The 20,749-nt window shown below is 39.3% G+C and overlaps 1 protein-coding gene across 2 annotated transcripts; it reads left to right on the top strand.

Moving 5' to 3' along the window:
* The first annotated feature begins 8,319 nt into the window (after positions 1 to 8,319).
* On the top strand, positions 8,320 to 20,242 carry SLC17A2 (solute carrier family 17 member 2). 2 transcript variants are annotated; one of them, XM_049874964.1, is made up of 11 exons: positions 8,320 to 8,347; positions 10,320 to 10,531; positions 12,738 to 12,971; positions 13,057 to 13,144; positions 15,441 to 15,527; positions 16,737 to 16,855; positions 16,978 to 17,139; positions 17,657 to 17,789; positions 17,879 to 18,026; positions 18,814 to 18,904; positions 20,108 to 20,242. In XM_049874964.1, exons 1-11 carry the CDS (start codon positions 8,320 to 8,322, stop codon positions 20,240 to 20,242), a joined length of 1,437 nt encoding a protein of 478 aa, XP_049730921.1. The 2 variants fall into 2 exon arrangements, with proteins under 2 accessions (XP_049730921.1, XP_049730930.1); XM_049874973.1 differs by lacking the exons at positions 17,879 to 18,026; positions 20,108 to 20,242 and having other exon boundaries at positions 18,814 to 18,923.
* Positions 20,243 to 20,749: the final 507 nt, after the last annotated feature.

Below are 20,749 nucleotides of genomic sequence, written 5' to 3'. Positions count from 1 at the left end.
AATGATCACTTCTGTGAGCACCCTGTGAGTATTAACTGTGCCAATTTGATGAGTAAGATGGTCTTTGACCATGGAATAGAATATTGCATCAGAACTAGCAAGATTTGGGTCTGGGAAATGAGACTAATGAGTCTTTTCAGATTTCTATATGTGCTTGAAATTGTTTCCCAAGAAAAGGAAAACATGAATGAGGTTGTTGTAAGACTGAAGGCAGGAACGTTTGTAGAGATCATCTGGTTTGTTACGCTCCTTGCATGGCTGAGAAAATGTACTTGGAGAGATTATGGCTACTTGTAGGGTCACTATGAGTCAGAACTGACTTGACAGCAATGGTTTTTTTTTTTTTTTTGGTTTTATTAGGCACCCAGGGTGGGGCAAATGGTTAAGCTCTTAACTACTAGCCAAAAGGTCGATGGTTCAAACATACCCAGAGGCACCAGGAAGGACAGGCCTGGCAATTTGCTTCTGAAAGGTCACAGCCTTGAAAACCCTATGGAGAAGATCTATTCTGCACACATGGGGTCGTCATGAGTTGAAACTGACTCCATGGCACCTAACATTATGACCAGAAGCCAAAGGGAAAAGGCTCAGGGCTCAGGGAAGATGCCATCTACCAACCTGCTGGGGAAAAATCCCAATTGCAAAGCACAAGAGGCCTCATGTTGACTTGGAAGTTTCCACTCAAGGCTTTTGCTTGGAGGAAAGGAGCAAGGCACTGGTGTGTGGAGGGTGATCTTTTCCTGACCAGCTCTGAGGCCCTTGAGGGTGGTGCTCCTCAGTATTTACATAACCCAGCCTTCTGTGACTGCCCACCATGGCTGCTGAGGACACTTTTTCTTTCTTTGTACTTCTTCTTTTTTTATAATTAAATTTACAAATGAATTGACAGCATGACATAAACAATATACTTGGATAACTGATTTTATTTCAGAAGTTTAGGCAGGTGATGAAAGGGACTTCAGTTTTGCTGACACAGAAGGAACTATTTCTTCCCCTGTTCTCTAATGTTTGCAGAAAGCTGCATCCCCCCATACCCGTCTTGTGGATTCCAGTCCAGAAGAACCCACTTTTAAAAGGAAAGTTTAAAGCCAATTTAACAAGCAATACAGCAGACTTCTATAGAACTCTATTTTATGTGCTGAAAACTTCTTCTTATTTAAGGACCTGAGGGGGCCAAAGTGCCAATATTGTGACCATTCATTATTGCTGCTGTCGTTTATATCAATAGCAACATGTTACAATGCATAATATTTTACAATTTACAGGCCATTTCTCATGCATTTGTTAGTTTTACTCATAACAATCTCATGAAGTAATATTATCTTCATTTTTTCCTATGAAAAAATTAAAGCTCTGGGAACTTATGAAACCTGCTTAGGTTTACTCAGCTTCTGAATGGTAGAACAGAACTTGGTCCTTGGGTGCCCTTTGAACTGCAGGCTTACGCTCTTTCAACCACATGTAACATTTACTCTGGGTAAACTGAGAAACTTGGCTAACCAAGATGATGCAAGACAGGTTGAATATTAGGGAACTCTAAGAGCAATAGAAAGCCCCCACAACAAGATAGTGAGTTCTAGACTAAGAAGAATAGGGAATAGATTGCATAAACCATATTGTCTATATTATTAATTATTTTATCTCAACTACAACCCTATATTGCATCCTAACATAATTTTTAAATTTGCTTTTAACTAAATCTTTATTCCATTTTCCTACCTGTATTTATGGCCTTGATGCTATGATTATTCTTTTACATGTTTCACTCTTGAATGGGAAGGTCCTTGACAATGTTGTTGTTGTTAGTTATTGATTGCCACTGAGTCTGACTTATGGTGGCTCCACGCGGAATAGAACTGCTCCGTAAGGTTTGGGAAGCATATTGCCAGGTGTGTCTTCTGAGGCACCACTGGGTGGATTTGAACCACCAACCTTTTGGCTGGTAGACAAGCACTTAACCATTTGTACCGCTCAGGGACTCCTTTAATGGTGTTACATGTTTTCTATTGCTTACAATTGGGCTGAAATTGATTCCACCATCTCTAATTTCACATCAATCACCCTAGTGCTCAGAACCCATCATTTCATATACTTCTGTGTGCGTATTTTAGAATAATCATTTCTATTAAAAAAAAAAAAAGACTTTTTTTTTTATTACTGTGTTACAGAAAGACCTCTGTTTAGGAAGGTTTGAGATGTTAGCCTGGTTTCTGAATTTGTCTCATGGAAAGAAATTAGGGAAATTAACAACTGCAATTAACTATTGAGACAAAATTGAAAATAGTATCTGTGACCATAAAAGCTAAGTAGGGCTTTTCAGCCCTTCCTGTTGGATGTCAACAGATGGAAAACATGAAGGAAAACTAAGGTGATAGGTTTGTGATTTGGTTTCACTAACATAAAAACAACAAAAAAAAGTAGCTTTATATATATATGTTCCAGAAAGAAATTTGATAATATAATATAATACAATGTAATGTATATATAGCTCAATGTGCAAATATTTTACATTATCAAATTTCTTTCTGGAGCAAATGATTAAAACTTGATTTAATATTACGTAAATTATGTAAATTTTCATTTGAATACCCAAAAATGAAACTATTGTATTATGTTCTAAGCTTGTACCTAAAATATGAAAGTAAAGGAGAGGCAGTGTTAAAGGGTAAGGTCCCTGGGTGGTGAGAATGGTTTGCTCTCTTGCTAACCTAAAGGTTGACAGTTCAAATCCACCCAGTGGTACTGAGGAAGAAAGGCTTGGCAATCTGCTTCCATTAAGATTACAGCCAAGAGAACCCTAAGAAGCAATTCTACTCTGCACATATGGGATCGCCATGAGTTGGAATCAACTTGATGGCAATAACAAGAAGAAGAAGAAGAAGAAAAATGTGTAAATATGAACAAGCTAAAAAGAGAGAGCTTCCCATAGTATATCCAGTGACAAATGAACAAACAGAAATCTGGACACAGGGGGAGGAAATTTTATATATTTGTGTCTATATATATGTCTCTCTCTCTCTCTAGATATAAAAGAGAGAGATATATCAAATTTAAACAAAGATTGGTAATATGATCCAATATGAAATCCAAAATTTATTATAATAATTTTATTATTGTTATTAAATTGTTATTGTTAGAATGATGTATACAGCAAAACACAAAAGAGTGTTGATTGGCTTTTGCACCTCTATAATATATGTTCTAAATTAACCTTAATATCAGCTGGAAATATACCAATTGGCAGCCTTCATGATTTAATACTGGGGCTCAAATTACACTTATACCTGGGGATCTCTGTTAGGTGCCGTTGAGTTGACTCTGACTCATAGCAACTCTATGTACAACAGAACAAAACACTGCCCTGTCCTGTGCCACCCTCACAATCATTGCTGTGTTTTAGCCCATTGTTGCAGCCATTGTGTCAATCCATCTCGTTAAAGTCTTCCTCTCTTTTGATGACCCTCTACTTTACCAAGCATGATGTCCTTCTCCAGGGACTGGTCCCTCCTGATAACTTGTCCAAAGTATGTGAGATGAAGTCTGGCCATCCTAGCTTCTAAGGAGTTCTCTGGCTATATTTCAAAGGCATCAATTCTTCTTATTCATTGTCCAGATTTCCTATGCATATGAGGCAATTAAAAATATTACTGCTTAGGTCAGGCGCCCCTTAGTCCTCAAAGTGATGTCTTTGCTTTTTAACACTTTAAAGAGGTCTTTTGCAGCAGATTTGCCCAAAGCAATACATTGTTTGATTTCTTGACTGCTGCTCCCATGGGCACTGATTGTGGATCCAAGTAAAATGAAATTCTTGACAACTTCAAACTTTTCTCTGTTTATCATGATATTGCTTATTGGTCCAGTTGTGAGGATTTCTGATTTCTTTATGTTGAGGTATAATCCATATTGAAGGCTGTAGTCTTTAATCTTCATCCGTAAGTACTTCAAGTCTTCTTCATTTTCAGCAAGGTAGGGTGTAGCATCTCCATATCTCACATTGTTAATGAATCTTCCTCCAATCCTAGTGCTTGGTTCTTCATACAGTGTAGCTTCTTGGATTACTTGTTCAGCATAGAGATTAAGTATGGTGAAAGGATATAACTTTGATGCACACCTTTCCTGATTTTAAACCACGCAGTATCCTTTTCTTCTGTTCAAACGATTGCCTCTTAGTCTATGTACAGGTTCCTCATGAGCACATCTAAGTGTTCTGGAATTCCCATTCTTTGCAATGTTATCCATAATTTGTTATTATCCACAGAGTCGAATGCATTTGCATAGTCAATAAAACACAGGTAAATATCTTTCTGGTATTCTCTGCTTTCAGCCAGGATCCATCTGACATCAGCAATGATACCCCTTGTTCCACATCCTCTTCTGAGTCTGGCTTGAATTTCTAACAGTTCCCTATCAATGTACTGCTGAAATTATTTTTGAATTATCTTCAGCAAAATTTTACTTGTGCGTGACATTATTGGTATTGTTTGATAATTTCCTCATTCTGTTCGGTCACTTTTCTTTGGAATGGGCACAAATACGGATCTCTTCCAGTCAGTTGGTCAGGCAGCTGTCTTCCAAATTTCTTGACATAAACAAGTGAGCACTTCCAGTGTTGCATCCATTTGTTGAAACATTTCAATTGGTATTCAGTCAATTCCTGGAGCTTCGTTTTTCACCAATGCCTTCAGAACAGCTTGGACCGCTTCCTTCAACATCATCAGTTCTTGATCATACGCTACCCTCTGAAATGGTTGAACATCGACCAATTCTTTTTGGTACAATGACTCTGTGTATTCCTTCCATCTTCTTTTGATGCTTCCTGCACCATCCAATATTTTCCCTGTAGGGTCTTGAAAAAACTATCACAGCCTCCACCAGACTGAGTCCAGCACAACTAGATGGTGCCCAGGTACGATCACTGACTGCTTTGACAGGGATCATAGTAGAGGGTCCCAGACAGGGCTGGAGAACAAAATTCCAACTCAGAAAAAAGGCCAGACTTAAACTGGCCTGGCAGAGACTGGAGAAACCATTTTAGCTCAGTAATGAAGTCACTTCTGAGGTTCACCCTTCAGCCAAAGATTAGACAAGCCCATAAAACAAAACGAAACTAAAGGGCCACACCAGGCCACAGGCAAGGACTAGACGGCAGGAGGGAATGGGAAAGCTGATAAGAGGGAACCCAAGGTCGAGAAGGGGAGAGCATTGACATGTGGTGGGGTTGGTAATCAATGTCACAAAACAACACGTGTGCAATTTTTTTAATGAGAAACTAGTTTGTTCTGTAAACCTTCATCTAAAGTACAACTAAAAAAAAAATCCCCATAGAATCCTTCACTATTGCAACTGGAGGCTTGAATTTTTTCTCCAGTTCTTTCAGTTTGAGAAATGATGAGCATCTTCTTCCCTTTTGGTTTTCTAACTCCAGATCTTTGCACGTTTCGTTATAATACTTAGTCTTCTTGAGGTGCCCTTTGAAATCTTCTGTTCAGCTCCTTCACTTCATCATTACTTTCATTAGCTTTAGCTGCTCTACATTCAAGAGAAAGTTTAAGTGCCTCTTCCGACATCCATTTTGGTCTTTTCTTTCTTGTCTTTTTAATGATCTTTTACTTTCCTCATGTGTGACGTCCTTGATGTCATTCCACAACTTGTCAGTTCTTTGGTCATTAGTGCTCAATGCATCAAATCTATTCTTGAGATGCTCTCTACATTCAGGTGGTATAGACTCAAGGTTATACTTTGGTTTTTCATGGACTTGTTTCAATTTTCTTCAGCTTCATCTTGAACTTGCTTATTAGCAACTGATGGTCTGTTCCAAGCCCCTGGCCTTGTTCTAACTGATGATACTGAGCTTCTCCATTGTCTCTTTCCACAGGTGTAGTCAATTTGATTCCTGTGTATTCCATCCACCAAGGTCCATGTCTATAGTCACTGTTTATGTCATTGAAAAAAGGTATTTTCAATGAGTAAGTCATTGGTCTTGAGAAATTCTATCATGTCATCTTCTATCACCAAGGCCATATTTTCCAACTACCAATCCTTTTTCTGTGTTTCCAACTTTCACATTCCAATCACCAGTAATAATCAATGCATCTTGATTGCATATTTGATCAACTTCAGCCTGCAGAAGTTGGTAAATTTCTTCAATTTCTTCATCTTTGGAATTAGTGGTTGGTGTGTAAATTTGAATAATAGCCATATTAACTGGCCTTCCTTGTAGGTATGTGGATATTATCCTGTGACTGAAAACACTGTAATTCAGGGTAGATCTTGAAATATTCTTTTTTGAGAATGAGTGCAAAGCCATTTCTCTTCAATTTGTCATTTCCGGTATAGTAGATCATATGATTGTTTGATTCAAAATGGCTAATACCAGTCACTAATGTATAGGATATTGATCTTTATACATTCCATTTTATGTTTGATGACTTTCAATTTTCCTATATTCATACTTCGTACATTCCACATTCTGACTATTAATGGATATTTGCAGCTATTTCTTCTCATTTTGAGTTTTGCTACATCAGCAAAGGAAGGCCCCTAAAGCTTGACTCCATCCACATCATTAAAGATGTGTCATGGACTGAATTGTGCCCCCCAAATTATCTGTCGACTTGGCTAGGTCACGATTCCCAGTATTGTATGATTGTCTACCATTTTGTCCCCGATGTGACTTCCCTATGTGTTGTAAATCCTATCACTATGATGTAATGAGATGGATTAGTGGCAGTTATATTGATAAGATCTACAAAATTAGGTAGTGTCTTTACCCAACCTCTTTTGAGATATAAAAGAGAGAAGTGAGCAGAGAGACAGCGGGACTTCCTAACACCAAGAAGCAAGAACCAGGAGAATAGCACATCCTTTGGACTCGAGGTCCCTGTGCTGAGAAGCTCCTAGTACAGGGGAAGATTGATGACAAGGACCTTCCTCCAGAGCCAAAAGAGAGAAAGCCTACCCCTGGAGCAGATGCCCTGAATTTGGACTTTTAGCCTGCTAGACTGTGAGAGAATAAATTTCTCTTTGTTAAAGCCATCCACTTGTGGTATTTCTGCTATAGCAGCACTAGATGACCAAGATGGGTCAACTCTACTTTGAGGAGGCAGCTCTTCCCCAGTCCTGTTTTGAGTGTTTTCCACCCTGAGGGGCTTATCTTCCAGCACTATATTAGACAATATTTCACTGCTATTCATTAGGTTTTCACTGGCCAATTTTTTCAGAAGTAGACTGCCATGTCATTTTCCTAGTCTGTCTTAGTCTAGGAGTTCTGCTGAAACCTCTCCACCATGAGCGACTCTTTTGGCATGGCTTCCATCATCACAGCAATACGCAAGCCACCACAGTACAACAAACTGACAGATGAGTGGTAGAAAATTACACATGATATATATGCAGGGGGATGTATGTAACTAAATATAATGCATTTAAATATATTACATACATTTAAACCTTTAAATTAGAAAGAAAGGCCTAGTGATCTACTTCTGAAAATCAGTCAGTGAAAACCCTATGGATCACAATGATCTGATCTGCAACAGATCATGGGAATGACTCAAGATGGGGTGTTTTGTTCTGTTGTGCATAGGGTCAGGATGAGCTGGATATCAACTTGCTGGCAGCTGACAGCAACAAACCTTTAAATATAATACATATAAACATTTAAAATACATGCATATGTATCATGCAGTATTGTCCCTCATCTTCACAGAAGATACCATGGAACATTGTTTTAAAATACATGCATATGTATCATGCAGTATTGTCCCTCATCTTCACAGAAGATACCATGGAACATTGTTTTGGTTGTATAGGTGGAATGGAAACCTGGTTAGAAAGTCTGCTCCAGAACTTTCCTCTTCAGCTCTGAAGTTTAACTGCCTCATTTTCTGATCTGCTACATACAAGCCATAGTACTCCTTACGTTTGTATAATTCTCTGTGGTTTTATAAAGCACTTGTAATTGTCTCATTTAATTCTTACAGCACCACACAGAAAGGAGCATTATCCTTAGTGAACAGATGAGGAAATGAATGATTGGATACTATATGATACTATAAGTCACATTCCTGGGGCTTAAAGCTAGATTTTTATGTAAAATCTAATCTAATCCTCTGAAATTTGCAATAAAATATAAATCATATATAGTTTGTTGAGTCAAAACTTTTACTCATGCCGAGAGGAGGCAACATTAATACGAGAAAATTGTCTCATTGTTTGGATAATGTTCTCTCCATAGATAAAAAACGGTCGTGGTAAAAGAGATTCAGGGTAGAGGGAAATTCCACCACAAAGTGTGACACCGTTTCCCAGGGAAGCCAGATGGATGAGAAGCCTTCTACCAGGAAAGGTAACATCACCTCTCTTGCTTGCAGGCTACATTATGGAAAAGTTGAAGCTATTTTCCATGTTCTTTTTTAAATTTTTTTTTATTGTACTTTAGATGAAGGTTTACAGAACCAACTAGTTTCTCATTAAACAGTACACGTATTGTTTTATGACATTGGTTAACAACCCTATGACATGTCAACACTCTTCCTTCTCACCTTGGTTTCCCTATTACTAGTGTTCCTGTTCCTTCCTGTCTTCTCGTCCTTGCCCCTGGACTGGCGTGCTCCTTTAGTCTCGTTTTGTTTCATGGAGCTGTTCAATCTTTGGCTGAAGGGTGAACCTCAGAAGTGACTTCATTACTGAGCTAAAAGTATGTCTGGGGGCCATACTCTCAGGGTTTCTCCAGTTTCTGTCTGACCAGTAAGTCTGGCCTTTTTTGTGAGTTAAAATTTTGTTCTACGTTTTTCCCCAGCTCTGTCTGGGACCCTCTTTTGTGATTTCTGTCAGAGCAGTCAGTGGTAGTAGATGGGACCCTCTAATTGTAGTGGTCTCAGTCTGGTGGAGGCTGTGGTAGATGTTATTTTCACTGTTCTTGACACACCCTTGCTCTCCTCTCCTCCCTTTTTCATTTTGCCACCACTTGGTAGAGGCTCTCCCAGTGCAACAGCAGACTCAGCCCCAGCCCTCAATCCTGGCAGATTATAGTTGCCTGTTGTGTTTTCCTTAGGGAGCCCCACCTACTTATTTATCAGAAATTAAGCCGAGTGATCAGTATGTCCTGGGATCTAAGGAATGGAATGAGTCTTGAAAAAGTCATTTTAAACAGACCCCCAAACTATGCATGAATCCCTGCTATAATATCTTTGCTAAGTGGCTGGCTATTTCCCCTAAGTTTGGAAACCTCCAGTAACACGGAATAACTTCTTTTGCCGGTAGCCAATCCTATCCTTGGACATATTTGGGTGTTAAAATCTGTTTATTCCATTATATTTTTATCTGCTTCTTTATAGGTCATCTCTTTGTTTTTCTTTGGTCCTAGTTCTCCAAATATGCATAAGAAATTGAATCCATCATTCAAGTAGGAGCCCTATCAATGTTGGTCCACTTTACAACTTTGGGAGCCCTGGTGGCACAGTGGTTAACCAAATGTGCTAACCAAATGGTTGGCAGTTTGAATCTACCAGGTGCTCCTTGGAAACCCTATGAGGCAGTTCTATTTTGTCCTACAGTGTCTCTATGAGTCAGATTTGACTTGATGGCAATGAGTTAGGAGTACTACTTTGTGAGAACTTTTATTTTTCATTCTTTGGTATTACAATATATTGACTACTCCTCCAGCATCATGTCAACTGCAAACTTTGTAAAAATGATTCTCTGTATTAATTTAAAAAGCCAGCAAACAAACAACAGCAAAACACAACTGACCATATATGAAAGCAGGGCCTATGACACACCACTAGGATTATTCCAGGTGGACATCACACTAAAGAGTTAGTGAAAATGCTCCCTTAAATTGCCATCTCCCGGCTATTTTTAAAGAGAACCCTTGAATGTGTGATTAGCTTAATCTAAAGACATCTAAGTATGAAATTTCAGGCTTTGTGATAAACGAATGTGCATAATGAATAGGACCACTGACTTGCAGCTGGGAGACTTGGGTTTTGTGATTAGCTCTGCCACCGTGTATTCCCCATTCACTTTCATTTCGAGCAATGTGACCTATGTGCCTTGCATGTAGTTTTTTTCTCTATCATCTGCTTTGCACATCTCTGGAAGAAAACTGTATTTACCTTCCTTAATTGTAAGATCCAAAATTCATTGTTTTGAAGCCAACAAAAGAAATTGACACAGGGAGTTCGTAGCCTTTTTGGTAAAAAAAAAAAAAAGATGGTGGAACTGCGCGAGGTCATTTGATGTTCTTTCAGATTTAGCTGTGGGAGAAATGGGTCTCAGTCAATATGTTCATTGTGTATTGCTGTGTTGTTCTCTAGGTCCAGGTTTCTGTTCATTACGCTATGGGCTGGCTGTCATCATGCACTTCTCAAACTTCACCATGATAACCCAGCGTGTGAGTCTGAGCATTGCAATTATTGCCATGGTGAACAGCACTGAGGAGCACAATATGTCTAATGTCTCCACAGAGGGACCCCTTACAGATGCCTTCAATAACCCCAGCAGATCCATCAAGGAATTTAATACAGGGGTAAGTTTAATGGCAGAAGAAGGCTTTATGTAGAGAGGGAAAATCCATTTTGAAAGGAAGGCTCAGATCTTGTCAACAGAGTATAGAACCATGACTTTTTAATGACAAACTAAAAAGAAATGGGTTTGTTTTTCTTTGAGACATTGCTTACACCTGTGATTAAAAAAAATGAACTTTCTTTGAGATGTTATGATTACTAGGTAGGGGTGCTGCAGGGAAAATTTCAAAAAATTCTGAAATGAACCAAACAGATTACTGGATATCTTCAATGGAAAAGTAGACATTGTCTAAGCACATCCTTCTGGGTTATCTGATTCTGTGGGAGATTCTGTGCTTGTCAAAGCCTTTGAGCTGTTTTACAACTCTCTAAATTGTATATAACAGATAACTGTGCAAATGAATCTTTTTGGTAGCCTTGCAAATGAATTTTGTCCTGTATAAAACCAGTTGATAACTACCCCCCGCACACACACACAGTTGAATAAGCCATTTTTGCCATCTATTTAAAATCTATTTCAGCATTACTTACTGCTTATATATGCCTGTTTTTTTTAATTCTCATTTGAACCAGTTGTATGAGTGGTTTCCTCATTAGTCAATGAGTTTAGTAAAAACTTTGACATGTTCATTTAATATTTATATGAAAATCATGATTATCTCTCTTTCAAAAATTATTCCTTAAACTATCATGTATTGTACATTTCCAATGTTATCCCCATAATTTATGTTTTTATTGTCTTTGACCCAGCTCATTTGTAATGACCCCCCCTCGCGTCTCCAGTTTTTCTTCCATCATCCATTCTAACATCCATACTCCTGTGCTTAGGAATCTAGAGCACCTTTCAGTTGCCAAACTCTCCCTGGAACATGCTGTGCTCCTCCAGAATTGGGCCCCACTTCCCAGCATAGTCACGTATGCTCTCAATGATCCCAAAACAAAACCAAAAAAAAAACAAACCCATTGCTGTTGAGTCGATTCTGACTCAGAGTGACCCTATAAGACAAAATAGAACTGCTCCATAGGGTTTCCAAGGAGCATCTGGTGGATTTGAACTGCCAACCTTTTGGTTAGCAGCCAAATTCTTAACCACTATGCTGCCAGGGATTCCTCAATGGCCCTAGGAGAGTCTTTTCTCTGAGCAAGCAAGAGTCCCTGTTAGTTCCTGATCAGTTGGTATTATTTCAAATGCTACAAGTCCACTTTTGCTGTTTTCTCCAACGAGACTGATTTTTCCTTTCTCTCTTTATGTACATCATAGTCATTATTTAAAGAATAGATCAAATAGTGCTTCCTTCCTGGAATCTTCCCAAATTGTTCTTTTTTCTCCTCAAAGTCCTTATTTTACTTATGTTCATTCTGACATGAATCATATACCCTGAATTATTTAGTGACTGTAAGTGGGTAAAATACTTCATATTTTATATTCTTTGGCTTTCTACTTCAACTTTCAGCGTGATGCCATAAATCTAGTGGGCTACCAGAAATTACTTATTGAGTTATATTAGAAGAAGAATGTGATATTACCCACTTGCAATATGTGTTTTAGAAAGTCAGCTCTGCCTGAACAAACCAGAATTCCCAAACATGATTTTTGTAGTTGTTGTTGTTAACTAAGGACTGATTTGGTGTGTTTTCTTTATTCTTTATAATGAGAGTCAACTTGTCACCCAAGCTTTGCCAGAAGGAGAAATAGTTAAAGGAAGCTTTTTCGTGTATGAACCATCTCTCAGTAGCTCCCTCTATTTGCTTCTTCCTATTATCCATCCATCTGGAAACCCTGGTGGCATAGTGGTTAAGAGCTACAGCTGCTAACTGAAAGGTCAGTAAGTTTAAATCCACCAGGTGCTCCTTGGAAACCCTATGGGGCAGTTCTTCTCTGTCCTACAGGGTCTCTATGAGTCAGAATCAACTCGGTGGCAATGGGTTTAGTTTTTTGGTTTATTATCCATCTCTGTAATCATTTTACTTACCTGTGTTCTTCTTCACTTACTCTGTTTTTCTCTCCTTCTGAGAGGTGCAAGTTAGGGGTATAATTGTTTGGTCTGGAAATGTGAGATATTTAAGTTAGCTTAAAAAAAATAAAGACAAACAAAAGATAGATATTTTATGATAGGGTCCTATCAACCCCAAGCAACTCCTGGCTGTAAGGTGGGTTTTCATAAAAGGGCTTCTTAGCCAAGAATTTTCTTTCTTTCTTTTCCTCAGGCCTCTGTGTATGAATGGAGTCCAGAAACTCAGGGCATCATCTTTAGCTCCATCAACTATGGAATAATATTGACTCTGATCCCAAGTGGATATTTAGCAGGAATATTTGGAGCAAAACATATTCTTGGTACTGGTTTACTGATCTCTTCTCTTCTCACCCTCTTCACACCATTGGCAGCCAACTTTGGGGTGATTTTGGTCATTGTGATTCGGACAATCCAGGGCATGGCCCAGGTATTCAGATACTTTCTCATTCTGGGTGTAATACAGATTCTTAAATTCTACTAGAGATCAAAGTTGTTAATGATTTTCATTTCAGGGAATGGCATGGACAGGTCAGTTTACAATTTGGGCAAAATGGGCTCCCCCACTGGAACGAAGCAAGCTCACTACCATTGCAGGATCAGGTAAGGATACATACATGGGTCAAAGTTTTGTAATCTGCTTCATCCCTACCACAGCTTTCTTTCTCTGAATTGAATGGCTTAGGGAAGAGGGAGAAAAATGCCACCAAAAAATGAAACAATGTAAGACAGTTACATAGCAAATAAGAAAGAAACGCCTGTACTGTAAGCCACTGAGGTTGAGAAGCAGGAAAGGCCTCAGAAGAGTCTTGTAAGAAATAGATAAGAACTTTAAGAATTTGCGTAAATGGTAAAAAGTCAGGTAAGCTGTGAAAAGACCATTTTAGCAAAGATGTACACGTGAAAATTAAGACTATCAGAATTCAGAGTGGTAAAGAGAAAAATCAGGTTGGAAAGCAATGTTTAAAGAGTCAGCATTATTCTGAGCTTTTTGCTATTCTGAGCGCTTTACTCTTCGGAGATAATCCTCACAGCAGACCTCTGATGTAGGTACTTTTTTTTTTTATTATTATTATTCTCATTTTACAGAGGAGGGAAGTAAGGTGTGCAGAGATTAAGTAAATTGTCCAACTTCAAAAAGCCGGGAGGTTTGACCCGAGAGTGCATATTCTCCATCACCGGGCTAGACTGTCTTTCCATAGTTTGTCATCATACTAAGGATTCCACAACTTCATCATCCCTGTATTCCCCCAACTGGTAGCCCTGAGAGTGCTGAAGAACAGAACTGAGATTTCCATCAGACTTCTCACTCCAGGTCCAGTACATGGCCACATCCTATGGAGTTTTACCTCATAGCAACCTTCTCTGCTTGCCAGCTTCTTTCCATCGCATTTGGAAACACCTCCTCCATCTCAAGTGCCACTCTCAGCTGATCTCTCTCCTCTGGCTTTGTTTCTTCCAGCCTCCTTCCCATCAAAGTTGCATTATCTTCCTAAAGCACAGATTGGGCATTTTTCTCACCTACTTGAACACTTCAGTGTGTTCCTCCATGACTGCACAATAAAGATCGACCTCTTTATTGCATGGGTATTAAGATGCTTGTGCATCTGTCCCCAACCTGCCTTTCCACTCTATTCAACAACCTTCTACAAGCAAGGCTCCAATTGCACTTGCCATGCGTTACCTCCCATCCCCCCGACCCCCCGCCCCACACATCTGCACTTAAATTTTCTCTGACTCTGATTCTACTGGGTCATATTACTGGAAAGTCCTTGGCTCCCAGTTCCACTTGCCAAAATTTTATCCAACATACTGTTTAATAACCCACAAACTGTTTAGCTCTTGTAAAACAATTTCTAAATCTTATAATCATTATTAATTTCTCCTCAAGTATAATTCTATAGCATATTATACTTTCATTATCACATCTATATTCTAAATCAGTTTTCTTTTCCAAATTACAGGTTGGGGCCCATTAGAGGGTCATAAAATTAAATTGGTGGGCCAAAATCAGTATTTGAAAAATGAAAGTCAATAGAATAGAATGTTAGAATGCATTGCATATGGTAAGGGGAAGTATTGTTTCATGAAACTTTTGTTTGAGGCATGCGTGTATATGTGTGGTTGTGTGTGGAAATGTTTGAGTGTATTTGAGTATGTGTATTGTGTTGCCATATAAAGTGCATTTTTTTCACTGTGAATTTCTGTAAAATGTGTTAATAATGCAAGATCTACCTTGTATTACATTTGTAATAGTAAATTTGGTTACACTTTTCTCTCCAACTGGAATGACAACTCCATGAGCACAGTGATGGTATCTAACTAATTTTTGTAAGTCTTTCCTTTCCTTCTCCCAAACTCATGTTGCACCCTGCCTGAATGCAATTCTAATCATAAGGGAATATAGGTGGGCTGTCATTCCAGAGATGGATTCCTGGGTGGTGCAAATGCTACCTTGACTACTAACGTTAAAATTGGCTGTTTGAACCCACTCAGTGGTGCTGTGGAAGAAAGACCTGGTGACCTGTTTCCGTAAATATTACAGCCAAGAAAACCCTATAGAGCAGTTCTACTATTTAACACATGGGGTTGCCATGAGTTGGAATTGACTTGGTGGCAACAGGTTTGATTTTTTGTATTTTTACCCATTGCAGACAGAGGGATTTGGATTTGGTCACGTTGATGTGCAGGAGCCATTGATGAGTCAATGGCATATTATTTATTAATTCTAATGACTTCATGTGGCTTTGCTGGGGGAGATTTGTGAGCAGAAAGAAAAATTCTTATTACCCACTCATTCTAAGTGTGCCACTTCACTGCTGGGACAATGTCTTGGATGACCATTCAGTCTCAGGTTTTGTGTTGACATAAGTTTTTTTTCTCTTCCCCTTCTCCTCAGGGGTAGCATTTGGTTCCTTCATCATCCTCTGTGTGGGGGGACTTATTTGCCAGGCCTTGGGTTGGCCTTTTATCTTCTATATCTTTGGTGAGTCACTTTGTCTCAAATACGAATGCTTGCATTTCGCAGACATCCATTTCGATGCCTCTACTCTCCACATTCTTCCCATGTGAGAGAAAATGTCTTTTGTAAAATGGAAGATGATGAAGAATGTTGAGGATTGATAACTTTCTTATTCTAGTCCACACAGCTTGATTTGATATTGTCCGGGTGGTGCTGGGCAGCACTGTGTTCTGGGCCCAGGGCAGAGAAGATGACGTACACATAATTCTGATTTCTGAGAAATCAGAAATGCAGACTTACCCCCCTGTTCCAAGTACCTGCAGAATCTTTCCCACTATAATTAAAATGTCTGGTCTAGTCGTAATTAAGATATCAAAGTTGGTGAAGCACACCTTCAATGTGTCTTTGTATTTCATTATCAGTATTATTTCTGCCCAAGGTGCCCTTAACCTTAGTCTGTACTTGGTAAATCTTGCAATACTCAGTTCAAATGTCTCCTCCCCCATGGAACTTCCTAGGACTTATCCCATTAGATTCTGTCCTCTATGCTTCTTCCTGCTATTTCTTCATTAGGACACATTGACGTGTGATTATTTGCCCCCTGTCCCCATTAGTTTGTGAAGTGTTTGAGGCAAGGGATCCATTTTACAATGTCTTTACTACTTTGGTGCCTATCATAGTGCCTGACTTTTCTCTTTATAAATAAAAGAATGGATGGACCCATTAATTAGAGGAAATTCAAAGAACATTGTCCCTAGAGGCTTTTAACATAGAATCTTCTTCAAATAATAAGTCCTAGCAATGAGACACGTATCTATGGATTGTTCTGTTGTTATAGCCAAATGGTGTCTTAAATGTGTAGTTCTAGCTTGGATAGTTTTATTATCAGTGATGTTAAGCTCAGGCCATTTTGATTTACACTATGCAATATTCATGCTCATGCTATTTCTAGAGGGTTCTAACACTGACAAATGAAGACTGTATTTGAGAGGTGGTAAAAAGAAAAAAAAAATTTTTTTTTTTTAAATCCAGAAAGCTTTAATGGTAAAAAAGAGTTTATTAAGAGACGAAAAGAAGAAGTGGGAAAATGTACGTCCTTATTTTTTTTTTTTTATGGTGGAGTCACCATAAATAGATGTGTGTGTTTGTGGGGGCAGGCATGCCACTTCAGGGGAAACCACTCCTCCCAGATCACAAATCAACCGGAAAACTAATTGGGTCCCTGCTTCCCAGGTAGCATTGGCTGTGTCTGCTGCTTCCTGTGGTTCGTGGTGATTTATGATGACCCCATGCATCACCCATGCATTAGTGTCAGGGAAAAGGAACACATCGTGTCCTCACTGGCTCAACAGGTATGGTGTACCCCTTCTACTTGTGAACAGTGCCGAGATAGCTGGGGTAAGGCGTGGGTCTCCCAGGAGAGGTGGCCTCTGGCCTGTTCTAATACCAGTGTTGATTAGATATTTCCTTTCAGCCCAGTTCTCCTAGACGATCTGTCCCGATAAAGGCTATGGTCAGATGCCTACCACTTTGGGCCATTTTCATGGGTTTTTTCAGCCATTTCTGGTTATGCACCATAATCATAACATACCTACCTACGTACATCAATTCTGTGCTCCATGTTAACATTCGAGATGTAAGTATACTTCCTATACTTCTATGAAAGTGATGGTAATGGTAGTAAAGAGACATAGCTCTGTGCTCCCTACTATTCTGGTCACTGTTCTCTGTGCTTTGCACATAACCACTTATTTAACCCTCACAGTGACCCCGAGAGAGACACTGTGATGATTTCAATCACATGGGCGCAGTAATAGGGACATACAGAGGTAATATGACTTACTTTGGGTTACACAATAATAATCGTGGTAGAGCTGCTCCAGCATCTGTGTTCTTAACCACTATCGCATTCTGCCATAACTCCTGATTCTTCAGTTTCCTTTAAAAATAAATATTGCTCTTCTCTGGGGAGCAGTGTGATTCAGGTGCTGTCATTCTTGCTTGAGACAGTGTTTTTCTTGTGTGGAAAAGGATGGTAATTCCCTAAAATGACTCAGAATGTCAGGGGCGGGCTGATTGGTCTGTGTAAGTGATAAATTTTAGTGCTATATGCACCTCTGTAATTACTCACTGTTTAATTTTCCTTCCCTCAGAGTGGGGTTCTGTCCTCCCTACCTTTTATTGCTGCCTCAAGCTGTACGATTCTAGGAGGTCAGTTGGCAGATTTTCTTCTGTCCAGGAGTCTTCTCAGACTAATCACCGTACGAAAACTCTTTTCGTCCCTAGGTAAGGATAGGCCCATGGGCCCGGTTAACCAATCCCCTTTTCTACTTGTGGTCTAAGAGGGTTCCTGATGGCGTGTCCTCATTGCCCAGGGCTCCTTCTTCCATCACTCTGCGCTGTGACATTGCCCTTTGTGACTTCCAGTTACATGACAACCATTGTTTTGCTGATACTTATTCCTGGGACCAGCAACTTGTGTGACTCGGGTTTTATCATCAACACCTTAGATATCGCGCCCAGGTAAGAGTTTTACCTATCTTTTCCTCCTCTAGGCTCCTCCAGAGGTGTTAGGCCTTAGCCATCTTCTTCAACTCCTTCCTGTTATTGACATTCACTAAATGATGATACAGTGCCAAATAACTAGAAATGTCAGTATGTGGCCATAACCCAAGGCGTTTTTAGAACAACAGTCCCCAGTCTTGGCTAATAATCGTTTAGATAAAAAGATTCACAAGCCTCCCCACCAGAGATTGGACTGTGTGTTCTGAGAAAGAGCCTACACATATATATTTTGAAAAAGCTTCTAGGGCGTTGATAATATTAGCTACTGCATATGTACTCACCATGAACAAAACCCTGCTCTGAAGACTTCTCGTATATCAACACATTTAATTCGCACAACTCCAACAGGTAGGCCCTATTGTTATCCCCATTTTATAGGGGTGAAGACCAAGACACCAGAAGGTTAAGTTGCTTTATGAGGGTGACTCTGGGGCAGAGCCAGGGTTTGGACTCAAGCAGTTTAACTCTAGAGCCTGTGTCTTACCCACTATACAAACTGCCTCCCGTGTTGAACAGCCAGAGTAGGGACCCTGGCTTCCAGAGAAACTGAATTGTTCCCTGGTTGTTAACTGAGTGGATTGGTGATTTTAGGTTTGGCAAATAGACATTGCTATGAATGTCTTCAAGTGGACAAAAAATTGCATTAGGGAAAATGACTTTGCCATTAGAGTCAAGCTGCATTAATATTGAATTACTGCAGATGCCATGAGGATCTCTTATTCTATATAAAATCATCTCTCCACAGATATTCAAGTTTCCTTATGGGCATCTCAAGGGGATTTGGGCTCATCGCAGGAATCATCTCTTCCACTGCCACTGGATTCCTTATTAGTCAGGTTGGGTCCAGTTTATTGAACATCTACAAGTGGCTGTATTGTTTTAGGCACTGAGGATACACTGTAGGGCCTCTGCTCTCAAGGACTGTATGGTCTGATGGGGGAAACAAGCATGGATAAAACACAATTATTTTATTTACGGGGGCATCTCAGACAAACTGTACCAGGTCAAGTTTCTCAGGTGAAGAAAAATATAAGCTGAATTTCCAAAAATGAATAGATATTAAATTGGTGAAAACGAACAATTGGGTAGAGAAGACAGCATGTTATGACATCCTAGAGATACAAACCCATGAAGTGTTCTCAGTTATGGCCACAGTGAATCATACATGTCCAGGAATGGTAAGAGGTGAAGACAGAGAGGCAAAAAGGGAAGATCATGATTGATTTAACTTAAAAAAAAAAAAAAGAAAGTAAACACAAAGCTTCCCAAGGCCAGTTTAAAGAGAGGTTAAATCATGGGTGAAAAGAGAATGGATATGACACGCTGCCGGTGGCATGGAGCATGAGGCTTGCTCAGAAGTATAGGCTGGTGGGAAAGATGAAAGACAGAACCAAGCTGGGATGAGAGGACTCATGAGAGTCACTTTACAAGGAAAAGTGCCTTTTTTTTTTTTTTTAATTTATTTCTATGTGATTTAGCTTCGGGGTTATTTTTTGACCAAATTCCTAGGAATCCACTGTGACTATAATGCTGGAAGTGAACTATAACTTAGTATGGACTGGTGAGGAGGATGACACAGGCAGATCAAATATAGCTCATGTTTTATTGTTGTGTTCATCTAAGGGGTTGCTGTGATTGACGCTAACAACCAAGCCATAAATAAAACAAAATAAGAGCAATTGCACATGCGAGATCTTAAAGACACCATTTTATGTAGAACTTTATGTGAATGATACAATGTTGTCATGAATGTCGAGATCCAAAGTTCTAGGAAAACAATAATGTAGATTAATTTGTATGGGTTTAAAGAAAAATCGATCCCAATCCAGAAACCAATGTGCATTTTAGAGTCCTTTGGTTTCCAACAGTTTCATAAACCATCTTTGATGGGTTTAGATGTTAGGTGGCTAGGGCATAGTGGTCCCTCAATTTTTTGTGATCGGCTTTGTGGTACACAAAATGGAGGATTTTCTGAACTGGCAGAAAAGGAACTAGTGAGAAAGAACATGATTCTGTGTGTTTTTTGTGTGTGTGTCTAGAATTCTGAGTCTGGATGGAGGAATGTGTTTTTCCTGTCGGCTGCTGTCAACATGTTTGGTCTGGTCTTTTACCTCAAGTTTGGACAAGCAAAAATCCAGGACTGGGCCAAAGAGGAGAACCTCACTCGCCTCTGAGGATATCACATTATAAACTGATGTGCAGTAGTGACCGCTAACTTTTCAACGGTTTTTGTACTACTGTAATTGCCATTTTTTCTTTGTACCCTTGGCCTTAGGCTCAGCAGTTCTCAACACTGGTTTTGTGTTAGGTTTCCCTGGGGTCGTCTCTAAAACTTACATAGTCCTGCTCCAGAGATTCTGATTGAATTGGTTTGGGGTGGGATCCGGATAGCACTAATTTTTAGACATTCCTCAGGGTTTTCTAACATGCAGCTAAGGTTGAGAACTACTGGACAGACTTGAAAAGTCAATTCCTGTTGTCTTTGAATTTTTCTCTCTGGAAAGTATTAGATGAACAAAAATCTATGTGAACATAATCATGGGGGTGGTTATGGACACAGAGAAGACCCGCTGTGAATTGTAGCTACATGTTACCGAACTCAGAATAGAATTTTAAGGCTGAAGTTGACAGAATTGACATTTTAAGTCTTGATTTTTAAAAAATATATATATATATATATT

The sequence above is a fragment of the Elephas maximus genome, chromosome 1, assembly GCF_024166365.1.
Source record: "Elephas maximus indicus isolate mEleMax1 chromosome 1, mEleMax1 primary haplotype, whole genome shotgun sequence".
Taxonomy (NCBI): domain Eukaryota; kingdom Metazoa; phylum Chordata; class Mammalia; order Proboscidea; family Elephantidae; genus Elephas; species Elephas maximus.
This window is presented reverse-complemented; position numbering and strand designations above follow the sequence as displayed.